At 35.6% G+C, this 22,322-nt stretch overlaps 1 protein-coding gene and 1 long non-coding RNA gene across 2 annotated transcripts; one reads left to right on the forward strand and one right to left on the reverse strand.

The window, feature by feature from the left end:
* Positions 1-709: 709 nt before the first annotated feature.
* On the reverse strand, positions 710-20,871 carry LOC111052847 (proteasome subunit beta type-7). Its single transcript, XM_022339652.2, has 6 exons — positions 20,617-20,871; positions 19,494-19,673; positions 15,591-15,738; positions 8,606-8,773; positions 3,761-3,912; positions 710-932 (listed from the first exon to the last, which is right to left on the reverse strand). The coding sequence occupies exons 1-6, from the start codon at positions 20,676-20,678 to the stop codon at positions 809-811; spliced, it is 834 nt and encodes a 277-aa protein (XP_022195344.2). The 5' UTR covers positions 20,679-20,871; the 3' UTR covers positions 710-808.
* On the forward strand, positions 12,009-13,067 carry LOC120351473. Its single transcript, XR_005571416.1, has 2 exons — positions 12,009-12,425; positions 12,871-13,067. It is a non-coding gene; the product is annotated as an uncharacterized LOC120351473 (long non-coding RNA).
* Positions 20,872-22,322: the final 1,451 nt, after the last annotated feature.

Below are 22,322 nucleotides of genomic sequence, written 5' to 3' on the forward strand. Positions count from 1 at the left end.
TATTTTTTCCATAAAAAGGAACGCCTGACGTGTCCATGGTTATTTTGAGGCGAGGAAAAAGTCAGATTTTGGAAATTCGTGAACGTTTACGAGATATAAGCATTTGTTTTCTATTTCCATTTTTTGCTGTAAATATTGTATTTCCATGTCTCTTGATCATCATCTACCAGAGTAATTCCATAGTTCTGGTTGCAATGGCAAAATTGTAACGTGATGAAAATTTTCGGCTCTAAATTAATTGTCTAAATTTGGCTTAGTGGTCTTGTGTTTTGTTTCGGACTTTTTAACATCAAAAAGAACTTTATTTCGAAGTGAAAAGTGTAAATTTAAAGTATTGTGCTCACTATAACCTTAGTGTATGGTTTCCCATCAGGGAACTTAGGACTATATACGGTGAGACGGAACTACCCTTGGGTCTCCCCACCATTGAAAGCCATACGCTAATAATAATAATTTCCATTTTTCTCAATGAATACTGGAATTATATTTTTCACAATGAATATTATTCTTGCCGTGCAAGAGCCGTTTACTCAGTGAAAGCTTGAACGGAATTTAATCACCTGGTAATTAAATCTCGAAATTAACCACATTATAACAAACGAGACTTGATTTTATCTAGATTAGAGGATCCGAGATTAAACTAGCACTGTGCAGAAGGCACTTTGATCATACATTATTGAGACAAAGGATCTCTGAATTAGACACTTGATTAGAATTAATTAATTTTATTCGAGCAAAAAATTATTTTGTAAGCCATACAGTGAAAAAATTCCAAATTAATTGGTGTAAACATAGAAAATTTGAATAATTATGAAGATGTATCCATGGACTCCTGATCGATTCTTCTCACTTCTTCTTTTTCAACTACTAGAGGAATAACTTGAGTTGACAGCAGAGCTGTAGTGCCTGGCTTAAACTGATAGGTATTGAGTCTGAAAATCCAAACATTTAAATTTATAGAACTATAAAACTAACAAACTACGAATTGTAATGTACTACTAAGGTCAAAATCCAATGAAAACTATTGGTCAAATATTTTTGATTCATGTTCAAGTTTCAAGCTGCCAGTTTAGTTCGATCATGATGGCTGTTAATCAAGGCTGCTTCACTTTCCATTTGCACCAAAGGCTGGCCGCTAACAGTAAAACATACATGCACACACGGTATTTAGATGAAAACGGTAGGGGTCATAAAATGTGTGCGCAGTGGCCAGCCAGCTAGATTACGTCATCGCCACCAACCGAGGTTTTTAACACCTATTGGCAATTTTATGAAACTTATTAGTTAAAACCAGATGATTGAATATAAAATGACGTCAGTGACACCGGAAATTTAGCACAAACATGCGCGTGACACCTACCGTCTTCTTCTATTACCGTGCATGCACATACACAGTAGACTTACATTGCTGTGTCATCACAGCTGTCATCAGCGAGAGGTTTCTAACATAAATAATAAACAAACAATAACAATGAATAAAACACTGGAAAATCACAAATTAATTATAATGATAGAAAATAATTTAACCTCAGAGCAGCGAAGAAAAAAATCGGAGATACCAAAACCTAACCTCAGGTTCGAAACGTTTCGCTCTGATGACACAAGTATTTATAAAGTCGACTATGATGTGTAGGCATGTTCTACCGTTAGTGGACAGACAAATAAGGGCAATAGTGATCCGTTTGAGTGGTGGGAAGGTGGATCAGGGGAAGGAAATCACCGAAATTCATTCTAAATCTGACCATTTCCAACAAACCAACACAACACCCAGAATGTAGTTTCAAGTTATCGTGTTGATGAATTTTGATTCCTGAGAACCCCTTCGACTACAAAAACAGATCACTAAACAATATTCTTTTCCTACAGATACCTTGAAAAGTGACCATTTCTGCACTGATTGCAGGCTGCAAAGAATCACTTTTCCGCACTAGTGCGCAAAGTGAGTACTTTGCGTACTCCAGATTTGCAGCATGACAACGCAAAATAGTTAGTAGGTTATGTGGAGCACCAGTGCAGCAAAATCAAAATTAAGTTGGTAATACTCATAGTGAGACCCACGTTATAATGGCAGTGGAGAACAGCGTTGCCTTGCCATTATGTGCCTCGATTATAGTCATTTCAATGCTTACATAAGATAAACCCCCTTCAGGCAGTCAGATAAATTTTCAATTGAATTACTAATCATTATAATTCAATTATTATTATTCAATTTTAAATAAATTAAGGTTTTTATTAATAATAAAATTACACAGAAAAACATTTGATGGATTTCAGGGAATTTTACCCATAATTACCCACTTTTCATATTCAATGGTAACTGTAGGAAAAATTTAATGTGAAATACGTGAGCAAAGTTCGTTTGCTGCACTCAAGAAACCATCATTCCGCACTCGCCTACGGCTCGTGCGTAAACGTTTCTTTCGGTGCAGCAAACTGTCACTTTGCGCACTAGTTGCACAAATAACTATTTCTGGTGCAAATGAAAAGTGAAGCGGCCCTAATTAACAGCACTAGTTGTGCTGCAAAACAGTGATGAAAAAAAAGCAATTTTAAAACACGAATATTGAAAGCATGCATCAGCAACGCTAAACTACAATACCGCCTAAATGAACAAAAATAAACCTATACTGGGGATAATAATTGACCTAGACTACCACAGTATTTCAAAAATACAATAAATTAATGAAATGAAAAATAAGTAAGAATAAATTTGATAAGTTATTAAAATGCTAGGCCTAATGCGCTTTAGCAGAACATTCGTTTATCTATTAAACAGGGTCTCTGAATTTTTATTTTTCCAAAAATTTAACTTTTTTTTGAAAAATTGTAGCTCAGTATTCATTGAAGATAGGAAGCTTCGAATGATTTCATTTCATTCAAAATTTTATTATTTAAAACAAAGGCGGGAGTGATTTTTCTGACAGATGACTTGATTTGACAAAAATCGCAGAAAACTGAGAAAGGAAAAAAGAATTCGAGGTTTTTGGGGCACTCTGTGAAAAGCTCCACAGAAGTCAACTTCTTCACCCAGCCCCCCCCCCACTTATATATTTTTAAAATAACAGCACTGAACCCAGTTAATCATTAGATATAACCGCCGCCTATAAAAACGGGAAAAAACGAGAACAATACGGGAATTTTCTGAACCTGATATGGTGGACACTCTGTTAAACAACCCTTGTTGGAACTCGCTAATCTACTACTGTAAAACATTCGATGAAATGCTATTAACATTATGACCGGATATTCCAAATTTCACTCATGCCCATAACAATTCCATAACTCAAAATTTGCTTGAAGTAATTCCAAATAGCAAACTAATACTATGCTGGGCTCTGGGTACAGCCATAGAATAAAAATAGAGAGAGAGAGAGAATATGTCGCCATGTTAAGATGGGAAGCCAAAATATTTTATACTCGCGCTTAAAAAATGTATGCATTTAAACGGCGAGACTCTGGCGCCGCATAGGTTGAACTACATCTATTGGCTTGAAGTGAAAGTCAAATCTGGCATTACGTGAAAATCCCATGAGAAATCTATTGCCGCATCTACATGTTGGCCCAATAAAGGCCAATGTCGACCAGTGCCAGTGTGCGGATGGGTGGTTTGCCAGCACTGGCCTTCGTATGGAATTGTACCTTTACAAGGCTGGGCCAACATGTGGTTGCAGCTTATAAGAGTTTATTCAGCACTTATCTGATAAAACACTTATACCTATGTTTTTTGTATGGTCGTAGGCACAATTTACTCAAGTATTACCTTGTTCCCTTGACGCAGAGCTTCTCATAGGGCACCAAGTAGTCGAGAGCCCCCTTCTTGATGACACACATGTTGACAGTGCCTCCCGATCCGAGATCGTTCAGAATACCAGCCGCAATTGCATCTCTCACCAGCTTCTTCCCTTCTTCCTCCTACAAAAACGTAACAATTGGTTGTTATTTTACAAAATTACAGTATTTATCATTTATGATATAAAATATTATTGTTTTGAGAGTGAGAATTCAACACTTATGAAAAAAATTAAGACAAATAAACTGCATAAAGAAATATTGAAGCAGCTCAAAAATATTTCCAACAGTTCAAGTACTAGTAGTTCTGTGAACAGTACACCTCGCGCAGTTATAAAGCACAGCCTCCTCTTATACTGTCCATCAGAGTAAATCCTGTCTGTATGTCGTGTCGGCGAGATATCGGTGTGAAAACGGCTAATGGCTGTTCGGGTTGGTGTATCAAAAATGCTAACATCAAAAGCTAATCTACTTCAAGACATACTGGCATGGCAACAGGACAGCCCGAGTTCAAAGCAGAGAAAGGTCGAGAGACAATACTATGTTATTTTAGTTATTAATTGCATACAATCAATAGTTCATTTAATAGTGCAATATCGGGGCACCGAGCTTCGCTCGTTATTTTTATTTATTGATAAACAGAACACAATTCTCTAAAATGATCGTTTTTATATTTTACAGCTGGCTATAAGTCAGCTTATGAATTTCGGGGATGCGATATTTTGATTTTCCACAGAATCACTCGCTCACTTTTTACTATTCACAGACGACGAAAGTTTCAGCTGTTTCAGCCAAGGATGAATGATCCTTTTAATGTCGTTCAGCAAGTTTTCCTAAGAATAAGACCTAGTGCAATCGAATTTTTATATTATAAATCTACTATTCCAAATTTCGTGAAAATCGTTAGAGCCGTTTTCGAGATCCGTAGAACATAAATAACCAGATAGTTTATTGTTTTTGAAGGGACGGATTCGAGGATCCAAAGGTTCAAAGAACCCCACACGTCAACCGAAGCTTATTGTGTTCCCAAGTAGTATGTTAGTTAGGCAAACCAATACCTATGTCCTTTACAAGAACCAGGGTTTTTTCCCTATACTGACATCCTATTCATCACCCGGTTGCTTGTTGCAATCCAGTGTGATATGCTTGGCAGTCTCTTCAGACTGATTAGTCCTCGTGACCTACGTGAGTTCCACTCCTGGCCTTCTTTGAGGGTCCTACCACCGCTGAGGAAGGGGTGGCCAAGTTGCCTCTAGGGCGCCCGGCCACCTTTGACTCAGCCTCTTGACCCACATTTGTGCCTGGAGTTTCACCCATCTCTGGTCTCTTGGGTTTTTTCTTTTTGCCCCTCCGAAACTTCGCAGGATCAGAAGCCTCACCTCTCTCAAGAAGTTTTGCCTAAATGGCCATCCATCTTTGAGCAGTGGTGAGGTTTCGTCACTCCACCCAAAACTCTTGACCTACGTGAGTTCCACTCCTGGTCTTTTTGTAGGTCCTTCCGCTGAGAGAGGGGTCGCCAAATTGCCTCTAGGGCACCTGGTCACCCTCGACTTAGCCTCTTGACCTACATTTGTGCCTGGAGTTTCACCCATCTCTGGTCTCTTGGGGTTTTCTTTTTGCCCCTCCGAAACTACCATGATGGGGCAGATCTCGTGGGTTTGAAGTCAAGGCAACTTCTGGAGTTGCCTTGAGGTCCATTTCAGTCGCCTTTTACGACAAACATGGATACTGTGGGTAAATTCTGGTTTTCAACACATTCTTGAGTACAATGATCGACTCAAAGCTCCCCCGACCCACAGGGGTCAAAAAAAAAAATATATATATATAAAATAACCAGATATAAAAATATAAACAGACATACAGAAATTGCTCGCTTAATATATAAATAGGATAAAAATTGCGTTCATTGAGACATGCAATTAATAGTCCACACAGCAGCTGATTTTTCACCAAGTTACATTGAGATATTGAATTGCATGCGTCATGGAATGCAATTTATAATCCACTCGACAGCTGATTTATGATGAATAATTCTATAGTCTGATTTTTACTCTAATATTGGCGTATGAATGAGGCTCCTTTTCCTTTTTTATATTATCCTTGAAATTCAAAATTTCCAAAAACCTTGTATATACGTCGACGCGCAATTTAAAAAGGAACATACCTGTCAAATTTCGTGAAAACCTATTGCTGCGTTTCGCCGTAAATGCGCAACATATAAACATAAAGAGAAATGCAAAACCGTCGACTTGAATCTTAGACCTCACTTCGCTCGGTCAATAATATAATAATATTAACTGTAACATTGGATAAGGCTCCTACACTCTAGAAGTCAATTATAATATTATGACAAGTGGGAAAAGCTTGTTTTCTTTAAAGCTAAATTATATTACGGTAATTATGGCGTTATAGCTAACTACATTTGGGCCAGTTTGGTAAACATTTCGTACTCTCATAATAAAAGAGTGACGGATCAGCATCATCAGCATCCATCATCATTATTGGCACTACAACCCATGTAGGGCATCAGCCTTCACAACCACATCCTTCCATCCCTCTCGACATTCTGCTGTTCTTCTCCATCTTTACACCCAGTCTTTCGCGAATCCTCCTCCACATCGTCAACCCCCCGCTTTCTTGGTCTTCCTTGTAGTCTTCTTCAGGGTTTGCCTTCCAGCACCATCTTTGACACCAACCCTTCCGGCAGTCTATGCACATTACCAGCCCATCTAAGCCTCATACTTTTCACAACACATAAAATACTGGTCTCCTCAAACAATCTTCCAAGTTCCTCGTTTGTTCTTATCCTTCATATTTCATTTTCCTTGATTGCTCCAAAAAATCTTCTTAAAATCTTTCTTTTCCATCTCTGTAGCAGACCTTTTTCTCATCTAGTTAATGTCCAAGCTTCGCCCCCCCCCATATTTCATTATTGGCCTTAAAATTGTTGTGTAAATTTTCATTTTGCCTTTTTTTTGACACATTCTTGGACTTGAGGATATTCTGCAGGGCGAAATAGTCCCTGTTTCCGGACATTATCCTAGCATCCACTTCTTCAGTCACATTATTTTCGTCTGTTATTAGGGTGCCTGAATACTTGAATGATTTCACTTTCTCAAAGAGTCTCGTATCACAGGAGCAAATAATACAAGCATAGTACGGAGTGCATGGTGATAAATGTGTGTATATCTTTTGTGTAACCTGTATAAATGTTCGTCAAACGGGTCTCAAGACAAGTGAACGCTATGATAACTATAATTTCCAGTCAATAACTTCTTATTGAATGAAAAAGACTAAGAAATTGTCAAAAACCACAGATTTATTGATACTTAGAAAGACCGGTTTCGGTTATTACACCATTGTCAATCTCTGATAAACACGATCATCTCTGTTTATCAGATTATCGTGTTTATCAGAGATTGACAATGGTGTAATAACCGAAACCGGTCTTTCTAAGTATCAATAAATCTGTGGTTTTTGACAATTTCTTAGTCTTTTTCATTCAATGTGAATAATTACCACAATATCAACTTCTCAACTACACAAAAAGTCAATAGCTTCTATTTGTTACTTGAGCAAATTTATATTAGTAGTGTCCTGATTATATAGAATGTAACTTGAACCGTGTCAACTTACTAAATGGTCGTTTTCTCACACACCGATTTCTCGCAAACACTATAAGACCATGACATCCAGAACATTCTCCGATTGGGTTGGCAAATCAACGGAGGGCATTCTTGATGTTGTATCATGCTTAACATTAGAGGCACTTCATTTATTTCAAAATCATCACTTCCTGTGGCCTATTGCATGAGAAATACAAACTAATAATATTAGTAGTCAGCTGGTTATTAAAATAGGAAATTACAAAAATATTAGCTTGTATTTTCTGATGCAACAGGGCCCTGGTGGTTTGCAACTATCTAGAAATAGAATAAAACTGGATGCCTACACATCAGTATTAGCATAGAGAAAAGATAGCATAAGAAGATATCCCATGGATTTATGTTTTAAATTTCAATGTTAACTTAAGCCGATAATCCAAGTAGTTCTTTTTCGTGAAGCTATGATTGTGATGCTGGTAGTCTCTCATACTGTGACATTCTTAAGGTGCGTACAAATATACGCGCCGCGAACATGAGCAATTCACTTTTAATCAGCTGATGCCAAGCTTTTTATATCTGTATCTTACCGCTTTTGTAAAAATACAGATATAGTCGGCTGATTAAAAGTGAATTGCTCATGTTCGCGGCGCGTATATCTGTACATACCTTTACACTCTCGTCCTGCCATAATAATAATACTAGATAGTAGTCTACTACAGTAATTTGCTTGAGCTATAGTGAGGTCCACGTTATAATGGCAGTGGATAAAGATGGAAGAATAGCGATACGATTCTCTTCATTAATTAATTATATTTCTACACTGTCAAAAACATAATTGGCATCGTTGTGGACCTGGAAAAGGATAGTACCACCGGCTTTGTCGAATGATAAACTAGGATAGCAAAACCAAAGTTGATCAAATACTGTCATTATAACGTGGACCGCACTATAACAAAATATCGGCTTGAAATGTGGAACATAAACGACCTTTGGCATGGGATATATTCTTATGCTATCTTTGATTTGTAATTGGACTATTCCCACTCCTATCATGATTTGTAATTGGACTATTCCCACTCAGTCCGACCAAGCGAGTATGAATAGTTCCATTAGAACGTAGGGAAATGATACTATGATAGTATCGGGCACATTCACTGATATGTGGGAATCTATTAAAAATGGAAGGGAATTCATCTAAAAATGTGACTGACATTCATGTCAGGCTTCCAGCCGGCCTCGAGGAAAGACATGGCAGCTAGTGATCCAGATCCCATGCTGGTGTATTGCATGCTGTTGGACGAGCCATGCGGGTAGATCTGGTAGAGCGACGGGCCAGTGTGATCCACTCCAGCCAGGATCATCGCTGCCGATATGTAGCCCTGCAACCACAATCCATTCATTCATTCCATCACAAAGCTCATCTCTCACAAATAATACTCATCCAATATATATTATCATATAATTAATATGATAATACTTATCATATTATGTGTATTATATGTATTATATGTAATAATACATGTAATTATATATATATATATATATATATATATATATATATATATATATATATTACAAATATTATTATTATATAATTATATAATATATATATTATATATATATGTAATATATATTATATTATTATATATATTTTGTTTATTGTTTATATATATTTTGTTTATTTATTATATATATTATTATTTAATATATTATATTACATATATTATTTATATATACATATATTACATATATATAATATATATATAATATATATATGTAATAATATGTAATAATTAATACATAATACTCATCCAATGATCTCTATTCAGCCAGGCAGGAAAATGCCATTAGGTCCTATGGGAGTGTTCACATATTGGCAAAAGGTACGAAAAACTAAAGAAACCAGCGCGGGAAAATATCAAATTCAAATTAATTTATTCATCATAAAAGCATACATATATAAAATAATACTGTAACAATAATAATATTAATGAATATGGTCCCTCTGCGTGGATGATTTGTCCGTGTGCAAGAAGAAGTCAAAATAAATCAAATTTGAAATTGAGATACATGCAGACAAAATATAGAAACTATGAAAAGATATAAATTTAAGATGGAATATTGCAATTTTCTCTCAATATACAACCCCACACAACATTCACAAAAATTTAATACATTTCATTGAAAAAGCTTCACAAAAAATAGTTGGTCGAAAAAAGAGCTTTGTTTTACAGACCTTGAAGATCAGCGCAAATATTTACTAGTTCTGTGCTTCAAACAGTTTTTGAAGCACAATAAGTGCAATTCAGCCAATAAGTGAATACTCCCATAAGAGCCAACTGGAAAGGATTCATTGAAAATCATTCCATAAGAAGTCTTAACTGATAACGAATTGGTAAGAAATAACATCAATATACGAGTAATATTCCATTTATCAAAGGATCAAGGGGTGTAATTCACAAATACGATATCTCAAAAGTGCGAGTATTTCAACTTTTCATTATTTGTGTATATTATATAAAATTATCAACATATTTGAAATTATATCAACATATTGTCATCTAAAAGCAAATACTCAACCTCCCTAATCTTTCCTTTTCCCAGCAAATTCAACAGAACCTTTCAGGTTATGTTCATACACTAGACAAATTGAAACTCGCAGTTCTGAGGAGCCCCTTATCAAGTTATTGCAGGTTTATTGTATATGATCAAATTGGATTCGTACATTTACGTACGTAGTCATGCAGGTTTATGGTGTATAGTCACATTGGATTCGTACATTCACGCGTGCTCATGCATGACCTGACGTGCACTTGCACATACACGCATCCAATGTTATCTTACTTTTATATTTACTTCTCTATAATTATTGATTTAGAACTCACTGGCGGCGCACACGTTATATTTTTACTTTCCTTGCCCTATTGCCATAGGTAAGGAAAGTATTGCTTTCCAAAAAAATTTAAGGTACCCTAATTTCATGTTTTCTATACGTTTCATTGCCCTATTACCATAGGTAAGGAAAGTATTGCTTTCCAAAAAAATTTAAGGTACCCTAATTTCATGTTTTCTATACGTTTCATTGCCCTATTACCATAGGTAAGGAAAGTATTGCTTTCCAAAAAAATTTAAGGTACCCTAATTTCATGTTTTCTATACGTTTCATTGCCCTATTACCATAGGTAAGGAAAGTATTGCTTTCCAAAAAAATTTAAGGTACCCTAATTTCATGTTTTCTATACGTTTCATTGCCCTATTACCATAGGTAAGGAAAGTATTGCTTTCCGAAAAAATTAAGGTACCCCAATTTCTAAATTTCTATACGTTTCAAGGTCCCCTGAGTCTAAAAAAGTGGTTTTTGGGTATTGGTCTGTATGTGTGTGTGTGTGTGTGTGTGTGTGTGTGTGTGTGTGTGTGTGTGTGTGTGTGTGTGTGTGTGTGTGTGTGTGTGTGTGTGTGTGTGTGTGTGTGTGTGTGTGTGTGTGTGTGTGTGTGTATGTGTGTGTGTGTATGTGTGTGTGTGTGTATGTGTATGTGCGTCTGTGTACACGATATCTCATCTCCCAATTAACGGAATGACTTGAAATTTGGAACGTAAGGTCCTTACAATATAAGGATCCGACACGAACAATTTCGATCAAATGCGATTCAAGATGGCGGCTAAGATGGCGAAAATGTTGTCAAAAACAGGGTTTTTCGCGATTTTCTAGAAAACGGCTCCAACGATTTTGATTAAAGTTATACCTGAAATAGTCATCGATAAGCTCTATCAACTGCCACAAGTCCCATATCTGTAAAAATTTCAGGAGTTCCGCCCCATCTATACAAAGTTTGATTTTAGATTCTTAATTATCAAGCTTCAGATACAATTTAAACGAAAAATTTCGAGTGGAATAGATTTAGCATGAGAATTTCTACAATTAATGTTCAGTAACATTTTCACCTAAAATTAAAAATAAACTTGAAAATCGAGAAAATGTGATTATCCAATTCCAAACTATTGGCAACTGTTGATTCTATTAAATGATTCACTATGAAGAGATAGTAGACCTCGTGTGTCTCCAGCGTTATTACCCTGTCACCAGCTGGCTCTAATCTTTGAATAGTAGACTTGAGATGCGCGGAACACTACCGTAGCGTCAGGTGATCAATTTTCATAATGGCAAGGAAAGTTGTGTGAGTGCGCCACACCAGATTTTTCCGGTAGTGCCTGATATCTTCTGAAGTAAAATATTGATGTTTATTTTAATTCCAAGAAAGATGCTATATTATTGATAAAAAATGTTTCAGATTGTTCATGCCCACTGCATCGCACGATGCTAGTGAGATGATTAGTAAGCTGACATCCACCACTTGAGACGTTTCCTAACATGATTACTTTTTCAGTTCTTTTTCGCTAACTATCTAGAAACTTGCAAACGCTGGCTTGTTCTATTGATTCTGTGCTTTCTTTCTCTTTGCTCTGTCCTTGTCAGTGTCATGGAGTTTTTCTATTGCTTTCTCTCTTCTCTCCTTGTCTTTCAGATAATACCGTTTGCTTACGTCATTTCTACTTTTTGATGAATCCTTTTTCGTTTGGTCTGAACACTTTTGCTCGAGCATTTCGTAGAGAAGGATCGTTTAATTAACCTTTGAATTTTTGTCCTTTTTATTTAGCTTCTGCTAAAACTTGGTTCTGCTAAAGATGTAGTAGCTCAGAGCAAAGATTTTCTAACATCACAAGTTGTGATATCTATTTTTATTTTTATTTCTTTTTATTTTTTCCATGTAGATGATTTTTTTTTGTAAATTAATTTAAAGCAAAGTAATCATGGTGGAAAATTCAGTCATTATAATTTAATATCAGTTGTTGAGTATCTAAATTTCTTTTTTCAATTTTTTTTCTGGAAATGTATAATAATTATACATTTCCAGAAAAAACTTAATACCTATACATTTCCAGAAAAAACTGAAAAAAGAAATTTAGATATTCAACAACTGAAATGAAGCTAATTAATTAATTATTTATTACATCCAAAATTCGCTGTACAGGTAATGATTTATTTCTTTAAAAGTTGTTTTCTTGTTTGAAATTTTCATGTCTGTTAATTGAATTTTATCCTAGCATTTTTAAAACTATTTTTCAGATCATTAATAACCTAATCCAATATTTGAAACATTTTCATATAAAATACAAGCTTTGTCTCAAAATTTGTTAAATAAAATAGAAATTGATATGTATTCCTGTTCTTGCTAGTCTATTACGTATAATATAATAAAGTTTGATTCATGTTGAAATGTTCCTTTAAAAGTAATAAAATAAAATATTTTGGAAGCTTCACTTCAACTAATCTGAATTCTTTGTCTATGAATTATATTTTTGTTTCTCTCGACAAATTTATTAAGGTATCATGTTTTAAAAAGTACAGATTCTGTATTTTTGAACTCATCTTTATTATAATAGTGGTTAAAAGTTTCTTTTCTTTTTATTCTACAGCGGTCAATGCATTTCATTGAATATCGTTGAATCTTATGTATCTAGTTTAATTTGGAATCACAATCTCTGATATGGCCATGGAAAATTGTCAACAAATCCGTTAGAAAATAACTACTGAAAAAGGAACAAATTCACCACAAGTATAGAATACTTCAAGAGCTTCATGTGTTTTGTGCAAGATAAGTGAATGTCCGATATAAAAAAAGGTGTAGGAGGCCTCCCACTTATAACAAGGTATTTACGAATAAAATATACATCAACATCTAATCATCAGAATCCAGCATAGTAGAAATTTTAAAACCCAATTTTCTTGTATTTTGAATTATTATTTTCTCTTACGTTTGTATATAAATTTACATCATGATTACTATTTTTTATAGTTAATTCTTGAGTATATCCGACAGTGACAAATAGATAATTCAAAGAGATCAGATTGTTAGTCATCATATCCTTCTATTATAAATGCTGCTAAGTTGATGTGTTTGAGGATTAAGTTGACAGAGTATTGAAGTTATATATTTTTTATATAGTTATTAGTTATTAATTTTATAAATAAATAATAACTAGTTTTAGTAATTAATAATTACTAGTTTTAATAATAAATAATTAGTTTTAGTTATTCTTATTTATATTTATTAGTTAGTTATTATTTTTATTAGTTATATATTTAGTTATATATTTTACTTTATTATTTGGTCTATTAGTTTCAATATTCTGTTGTTTGTTCTTCTTACTCATCCATAATCACATCTTTTCTTTTGCAATTATATGCAAGCAGCGTTTCATACTATACTTTTGAACAAATTTCTCCTTATGAGCGTCTTTTTATTAATTGGAGAAAGGTTATCCCAGTTCAAAAGTATAAAGTAAGTCTCAATCCTGAAAATTAAGTAGTTATATCATAAGTAGCTGATTATTACGGTTCTTCTCCACACAAATTGTATATTGAGATCCACGTTATGAAGTCAGCACACCTGATTAACATTGGTTTGTCATTAGATAAAGCAGATAGCTCTATCCATTACCATCTTCATACGGTTGCCAAATGTCAGCACCATATTATCATTGGTTTGCCTGCCATTAGATAAAGCTTTTTCATGTTCTCCTATCTTCCTCCACTGCCATTATAACGTGGACCTCACTTTACAGTATCCCACCCCAAGAAAGGTGTAACAGTTTTGGCTCCCATATAACATAATATATACAGTGTTTTTAAAAAAGACCGACCAACTTTGTGAGTGGTTTCCAAACATTAAAACGAACAAACAAGCTCCATAGTAAACATATTATGTATGGGTCCACTGAAATATGCAATCTTCTATATACAGAGTGAGTCATATGTATGGGAACCCTTCAATAAGTTGGAGACTGTTGTTGATATAATACTGTAACTTTCAGGATAAGTTATTGGTCAAATACTCTACCTTTTGACGTACAACTGAATTACTACCAATTGGTTGAGAAAAATATGTTTTCGTATAATAAATGCTGCATGACTAAGCACATAGGAAGTCCGTATTGAGATGTAAATGGAAACATTGATTGCCTGATAAATTTCATGATTCACCAAATAAAGTCAAGTGTGACATGAGACACAGTGACTTTTTGGTGGTACGAAGATCGCCGGGCCAGCTAGTCTGCAATAATTATCTCGGTAACAAAGCATTTGAAGACCCATGTTTAGCCAACTGGAACTCATTCATTTTAATGCTATGAAACCACTCACAGAGTTTTCCAATCTATTTCAGGACCACGTGTACAATGACCATGCCACACTCAACTTCAGACTGTTTGAAATTTGGCTTTGAACTTGACGTATGTACTTTTTTCAACTTTGAGCACTCATATAAAGTTCAGTAACGTCAAACAAAGGGACAAATTATATGAATCTTATTGGAAATTTCATCCTCTTTCCCACCATATCATTGGAATTCGATTTATTTATTGTACAAAACACTACAATCATAATATAATAATTACCATGGAAGAAAAACTAGGCTGAGCCTGTACTATTTCGACTTTTAGTTTTCTAGTTATTGACGTTTTACAAAAATATCGAAAAATCTATATATCTCTCAAACTAAGGTCGACAGTAGTATCTTACGTCACAATGATGGGAAGGGGTCTTTTGCAGGCGAGAATGATGTTTCTAGTCGAGGCTGACGCCAAATTTCATTCGAGCACTGCAAGAGACATTCACGTTCAAATAACGCACACTACTTTTTGTCATAATAATATTAAGAAGAATAATTGAGAAATAAAAAACACTACCTGCTTGTGCTGAAGTTACTACATGCATTCTATAAACATAACCTAGTTTACAAATCAGGAATTTTGTGGAAGTTGACAAAACTTCCACCTGGAGCGCTGAATGTGGTTTTTTGTAGCAGTTTTTCTGTTCCTATTTCGGAACTAGGAAACAAACTCGACTGTAAAGAAAACATATGGTTTCATTACAGTGCAGTATGCTGTAATGAGAATCATATGTTCATTTGTTCTGCAAACAGCTGTTTACCCGCTTGATTTCATGCATGATAAACAGCTGAGATTGAATGACTAAGACAAAAAAGAATTTACTAGATATTATTTTTTGTCGCGAATTTCATCTATGGTCATCATCTGTTTCGTAGACTTTACTATATAGTTTACTGCCCTTTCCTGACCTCATCCTCAGGAAGGTGGTTTCAAGAAACTTGGATTGCCTTCGAGCTTGGACATACCTGGTACCTGAAGAGCATCTGCTTGAGCATGCGGTTGGCGGTGACGACGAGGTTCTCGCGACCCGTGCTCAGGTGATGCAGCTGCAACTGTGAGCGGATCAGCTCACCTGTCACGTCCGCATCGGCTGCCGTGCCCGCGCCGCAACAGCTAAACAACACACATTCATCTCTAATTTCAATATCCTCAGAGTGTAATTTAGGTGAGGGACAATCTGGCGAGGTTTGTAGGCGGTTATTCAAGATCACTATACTAGGAATAGAAATAGTTTGAGTACTTATTTAATAATTTGAGTAGTATTAATTAATTTGAATAATAGTGACCCCTTGGGTTGAAGAACACGCTCAAGAACTGTTGTATTGTAATCTTTGAAACCTGCAACTTTTAATTATACAGAGTTGATAAAAATTATGAAAACAGCTACATATTTCTCTTACAAGAATCATTTGACAGTAGGTTTCATTGGGGATCCTATTTGGATTGAAATATTACTCTGTCGCTTCATCATCTAATATTAACCAGCTGGAATCATGCGTCAGCGCGTGTTTGATGCAGCGTGTGTAGCATCCCAAATAGCCTCCCAAATAGCCTCAGCTGATGTTACGAATGAATGGAAAAACTATAGTAATTGCATGCAATGAATTCTTCAATTGACAGAATTATAACAATTTTTTTCTTATGCACTTTCAATGTTATTCTTATATCCTGAATAAGGACGAAGGAGTGAGTCAATTTTGTTGTCCAACGAGCTTGACCTGTGAAAAGGTTCGATGAATACGTGTTCAAAATTTGAAGCTGATTGATTAATTCTTGCTAAAATTATTGTAGAACATACACACAGACGAACAACGACTTTGGCCTTCCGTAAGCCAAAGTGAAAACTCACTAACGCTCGTTCAACTAATAATTTGAGATGTACACCTATTCTAGCACGCAAAAGACGTTCCTGTTTTTTTCTATAAAACATTTCTTAGGCCAGCCGTATATATTGAGGAAACATCATCTGAAGCAAGTATTGCACAGCAAACTTTTTTGCTGGTCCTGCAACAATACCAATGCTTCTCATTCAACCAATGCTGACAGTCTCAAGTGAATCTCGCTTTAGTGCTAAACATTCTATTAAAATGCATTTTGTTCTAATTTGAAGCTATGATATAATTGAAAAACCGTGAGTATTGGGTTGGTGTCCTGCAATGTTTTGAAGTAACTGAGAATTATTTGGAGAAATTTGAAGTTAAAACTATAAATGGATACATTATTGACTCACTTCTTGTTATAGAAGAATGAAAATAACATAATCTTTTCCATCAAAATCAACTCATCAAGTAGACTTCTTAAATTTAAAAACTTGACAAAACCTTGCATAAAACAACAGGTGAGAAACCGAATAATTTTACCATGGAAAATGTTTCAATTAATTTCTGCTCTGCATGACAGAGATTGAATAGCATTATTTCGAATGGGGGTGTGTGACATTAACTTCGTTAAGATCTCGGTTGATCAAGAATCAGCACGGTTGGTCAACTTTAGTTTCTCGTATTTAGTATTCCTATTTCTTTTAGAAAGTTCAGTAAATACATTATATACAATTCACAATTTACAAATCACATTATATAGTGATATTATATATAAAATTCTAAAATATCAACATTTCTTATATATCTTAAATATCAGCATATCATTCAACTTATACACTTATACACTTTATCTTTACCAAGACCAGCGGAGCCGGATAGGTTGTGTCAACATAATAAGAATATAACTTTTCTTGAAGTTAGTCATGAGTATAAACTTGAGTTATCAAGATGGCATGGTCACTTCAAAGAACTCATGTAACCCATAGAAAGGGTTTTCCTTAAGCCAACACTTGAGCTTAGCCTTGAAGGCCTGAGTACTCAAGGCTGTTAACCATCTAGGCAGCTTGTTAAAGATTTTTAGTGCCACAGTAGGAAATGAGTCTCTTGTCCTACTTAGTCGGGAATAAGGAATGTCAATCATGCAACCATTCCGAGTGTTATGACTATGTAAGTCTCTCCTCAAGTTGTACTTGTCAAAATTTATCTTGACATGAAGGGCACTTAAATAAATATAATAACTAAATATAGTCATTATTCCAGTAGACTTGAAGAGCGGTCTGCAGTGTTCAAGGTAACCACTGGAGGTGATGATGCGGACAGCTCTCTTCTGCATTATTAAAACTTTTTAGCAATCAGATGCATGACCCCAAAGCTGCAGCCCATAGCCCAGGATGCTGTGGAAGAGGGCATAGTAGACAACAATCAGGTAGGGTCTGCTCACCAGCTGTGTCAGCTTCCGTAGTAGATAGGTCACTCTTGCCAGCCTCTTACACAGTCCCTCAATGTGACAATTCCATTTGAGTTTAGGATCGATGATAAATCCAAGGAGGGACACACTGTGATGATCAGGGCTATGTTGTGCCAATGAACAGAGCAGCCTCTGTGTCTTGCCAAGATTCAATTGGAGCTTATTTGTTTCCAGCCACATCCTAGCTTCTCCAAACACGACTTCTGCCACCTGTAGAGCCTGAGTTGGATTCCGACCAGAAGAGATTATAGTGGTGTCATCTGCAAATTTTAGAGCCCTCCCTTCTAGGTTCAAGTCATTTATGGCAATCAAAAGCAGCAAGGGACCCAAAACAGAGCCCTGTGGAACACCATGTCCGATGGGCAGTGCCTGGGACTTAGCTCCTCCCAGAGAAACGACCTGCCATCTGTTTTCAAGATAAGATTTTGCAGTCTGGAGAACAGCACCTCTAACACCATAGTGCTCCATCTTACCAAGAACAATCTCATGTGACACACAGTCAAAGGCCTTGCTCAGGTCACACATGATCAGAGACACAGCATTTCTTTCCTCAAAGCCCCTCTGAACCTGCTCAACTAATTCGGTCACAGCAGTCAATGTAGACTTGTTCCTTCTAAAACCATGCTGCAGATCGGAGAACAGCCTGTTGGACTCAAAGAATACTACAATTTGTTCCTTCATCACAGTCTCAAAGACCTTGGCAAATACTGGTACTATTGAAATAGGCCTGAAGCTGTCAATGAGTGTGGGATCACCTTTCTTGTAGACAGGAACTGTGCGAGCCATCTTCAACAACTGAGGAAAAACTCCAGCATGAAGACATTCATTGATAGCACAAGATAATGGGGCTGCAATGACATCAATGATGGACTTCAACACTATGATTGTCATGCCATAAATATCCTGGCTTTGAGAATTTCGGAAACCATTGACCATTTTAACAATGTGACTAGGGGAAACGTCATACCACTGCAACAAAAATCTAACCTATACATTTTAACACATTAAAGTTCCGTAAACGGAAAGTAACCAGCAAAAAATTCTCTCCGAGAAACTGTACGGTGACCGATAATGGCAAGTTCCTATACGGTACGGTTAAGGAACGGTCTAGTGGGCATCAACACACGTGCCACATCCAACATAATATCATAATAATATATCATATAGCCTAATATCATTGATGGATGTGCCGTTCCTATACCGGTCCTAGTATGATACGGTGCAGTGGGCAGATACCTTTAACCAACTTATCCCTAACTCTAACTCATTCTCAGTAATCTCTAAATAATAGTGTGTAACGGTGTACCTGATGCCGTGAAACTTGATGAACTGAATAGCTCAACTCTCCATTATTCTGTTTCAGTAGGCCTATTTCAAAAAATGGGTACTTGATAAACTGAGAACGCTCTGATATACTCCTGCAGTAATGCTCACATTTTGAGTATTCAATTTGTGAACACTTCATAGGTATTCTTTTTCTAAGCAGGACATTGTAAAGTAAGTGTTAACTGACGAAAATAGTTGAAATCAAACAAATCTAGATAAATCTATAGTTTCAAGTGTTGTTTGATTGTACTCACTAGATGTTCTTAGACATGTAATGCAGCTTGAGACAGTTGGGTTCGGAAACAATGGTGTCGGAGGATGCCCTGGTATCTGCTCCCAAAATGACGCCATCTTTGTAAATCACGCCACAAATAGTTGTGCCGGTTTTCATGGTTTTGGGTGCCGGAACCCCCTTCTTGACAAGGAAGGCATTCCTGAAAAAAGTTGTTTTTTAAACATCATCCACCAAAAATATCATTAAAAGATCATTATTGACGTTATATAAAGTAAAAAAATGTTGCGATTACCACTTATACAGTCTACAATAAAAACAGTAGCTATCAAATCTGTATTAATTCCAAACATAGAAAATTAAGAAATGCTTTCAATTAACATCAGATACCGTATTTTAACTTGAGTAGAAAGTTATATGCCTAGTGGATTTTTCAATATTAAGATGATATACTTTTATCTGCTTCCAGAACGACGAAATCTTTGTATATCACGCCAAAAATGTATCTGTACCGGTTTTTGTAATTTGTAATATCAGAGAATCGATAGCGTACAATTAGACCAAGAGTTTTGTTACTGATTACTCAAGATAGACTACTAAATTGAAATTAAGATATTAGCAAACACAGCAATATAAGATCTTTCATTGATATCATCTTTCAATCTCGTATTATTGTATTTTTGTTCTAGTATTAGTTAATTCTACTATTAGAAGTATTTGAAAACAATACGTTAGAAAAATAGAAACATGGCGTTACATGTAATTGTTCTGAACAATTCACTAGGTACTCAAGGATATCAATTCATTAGGATTCAGTATAATATAGAAAAATGTACATTTAGACATGCAATGCGAGATTGTAAAATAATAATCATTTTTAATCAATTCATTAATTAAAACAGTATCTAATGATTAAATTTACCAGCGCAATGAGAGTAAACTGGAATTCATCCTCAATTCATACTGTATTTAGAAACCTAACTTTTTCATCAAATATTTGAAACAAATGAATCAAAGTGTATAAGACTTAGAATGACCAAAGCATATTAATTTTTAGGTATGATACTAGAAATTGTAATTTAATATCAAAAATACCTATTTGTTGTAATGACTCGGCAAGTTCTATAGGCTACACATAAACTTACCTCTGGCAATTTTCGAAAACAAAGCCAGGAGGACTCTGTTCAGGTAGTAGGATCGAAGCCATATTTATTCAGAAATTTACTGTATTTAATAAAAGAAGTTTAGTTTATAATGTAATCACAAGTAAGCGGAACAACAAAATGTGAATTGAAGAGAAGAACCGACGATTGTTCCAATCCAATTCCAACCTCAAAAACAAGTTACGAAGTAACAAAAGCAGCCATCATGCTTCGTCACACGAACAAGATGGCAGTGACAGTGTTGAAATACTGTTAAGGCTACAAACACGGCAACTCAAAGACACGTATGATGTGACGTCACTATATATTTAGGTCTAGGTTATGATGGTAATGAAGAAAGAACGTCGCTTACGTAACAATAACTATAGTGAGGTTCACGTTATAATGGCAGTGGATAAAGATAGGAGAATAGCGATGCCGATTCTTTGACGTGCATGTCGCTGGCCCGGCTATGGTCGAATTTCAACATACTAACCATGTCAATATTTAGTACCTATTTCGTACTATTTAGTACCTCCAATGAAAAAATTTGTACCTCACCCCTAACTGAGTTATTGATTTTTCTAAAGTGCCGGGCCAGAGACATGGTTGCCCGGCTATCTTCAAATTTGAACTCAAGCTGTGCACCAATATTTAGTACCTATTTAGTACTATTTAGTACCTCCAATGAAAAAATTTGTACCTTAAAGGTGGCGGAAATACAGCATGAAAATAGTTAGGGTCAATGACCTCTCAGCCCGGCTATGTCTGAATTTCACCAATCTAACTATGCCAATATTTAGTTCCAATTTAGTACTATTTAGTACCTACAATGAAATTTTTTTTATCTCAAAGGTTACAGAGTTATTGCATGAAAATAGTTAGGGTCAATGACCTCTCAGCCCGGCTATGTCTGAATTTCATCAATCCAATTATGCCATTAAATAGTACCTATTTCGTACTATTTGGTACCTTCAATAAAAAAAATTTCACCTCAAAGGTAACAGAGGAAATACAGCATGAAAATAGTTAGGGTCAATGACCTCTCAGCCCGGCTATGTCTGAATTTCACCAATCTAACTATGCCAATATTTAGTTCCAATTTAGTACTATTTAGTACCTACAATGAAATTTTTTTTATCTCAAAGGTTACAGAGTTATTGCATGAAAATAGTTAGGGTCAATGACCTCTCAGCCCGGCTATGTCTGAATTTCATCAATCCAATTATGCCAATATCTAGTACCTATTTCGTACTATTTAGTACCAACAATAAAAATTTTCTTTTCTCAAAGGTTAAAGAGTTATTGCATGTCAATAACAGGGGTCAATGACCTCTGCCCATGGGCATGTCACTGGCCCGGCTATGTCTGAATTTCAACAAAATAATTATGCCAATATTTAGCACCTATTTCGTACTATTTAGTACCACCATTAAAAACATTTGTACCTTTAAGTAGAGCTTGCACTACATCGGTGGAGCGGCGCGGCGCGGCGCGGCGCGGCGCGGCTATGTCTGAATTTCAACAAACTAATGATGCCAATATTTAGTATCCATTTTTTACCATTATCAAAAACATTTGCACCTTCAAGTAGGGCGTGCACTATGAAGGTGGAGCGGCGCGACGCGGCGCGGCGTATCAAGTGATCAAGTTTACCTCCATCACAGAGAAGAAAGAATTCCTTCTACTTTGTGACCTCCATGCATTGG

This window comes from Nilaparvata lugens, chromosome 5, assembly GCF_014356525.2.
Source record: "Nilaparvata lugens isolate BPH chromosome 5, ASM1435652v1, whole genome shotgun sequence".
In the NCBI taxonomy this organism is placed as follows: Eukaryota; Metazoa; Arthropoda; class Insecta; order Hemiptera; family Delphacidae; genus Nilaparvata; species Nilaparvata lugens.

What these genes read in the sequence shown, in the direction of transcription:
- LOC111052847 (XM_022339652.2), bottom strand. Translation starts at nt 20,678, where the DNA reads ATGGCTTCGATCCTACTACCTGAACAGAGTCCTCCTGGCTTTGTTTTC. An exon ending in AGATGCTCTTCAGGTACCAG is followed by an intron (nt 8,774 to 15,590) that starts GTATGTCCAAGC and finishes TTGTGGTTGCAG; the next exon opens with GGCTACATATCGGCAGCGAT. An exon ending in GCTGGAAGCCTGACATGAAT is followed by an intron (nt 3,913 to 8,605) that starts GTCAGTCACATT and finishes ACGTTTTTGTAG; the next exon opens with GAGGAAGAAGGGAAGAAGCT.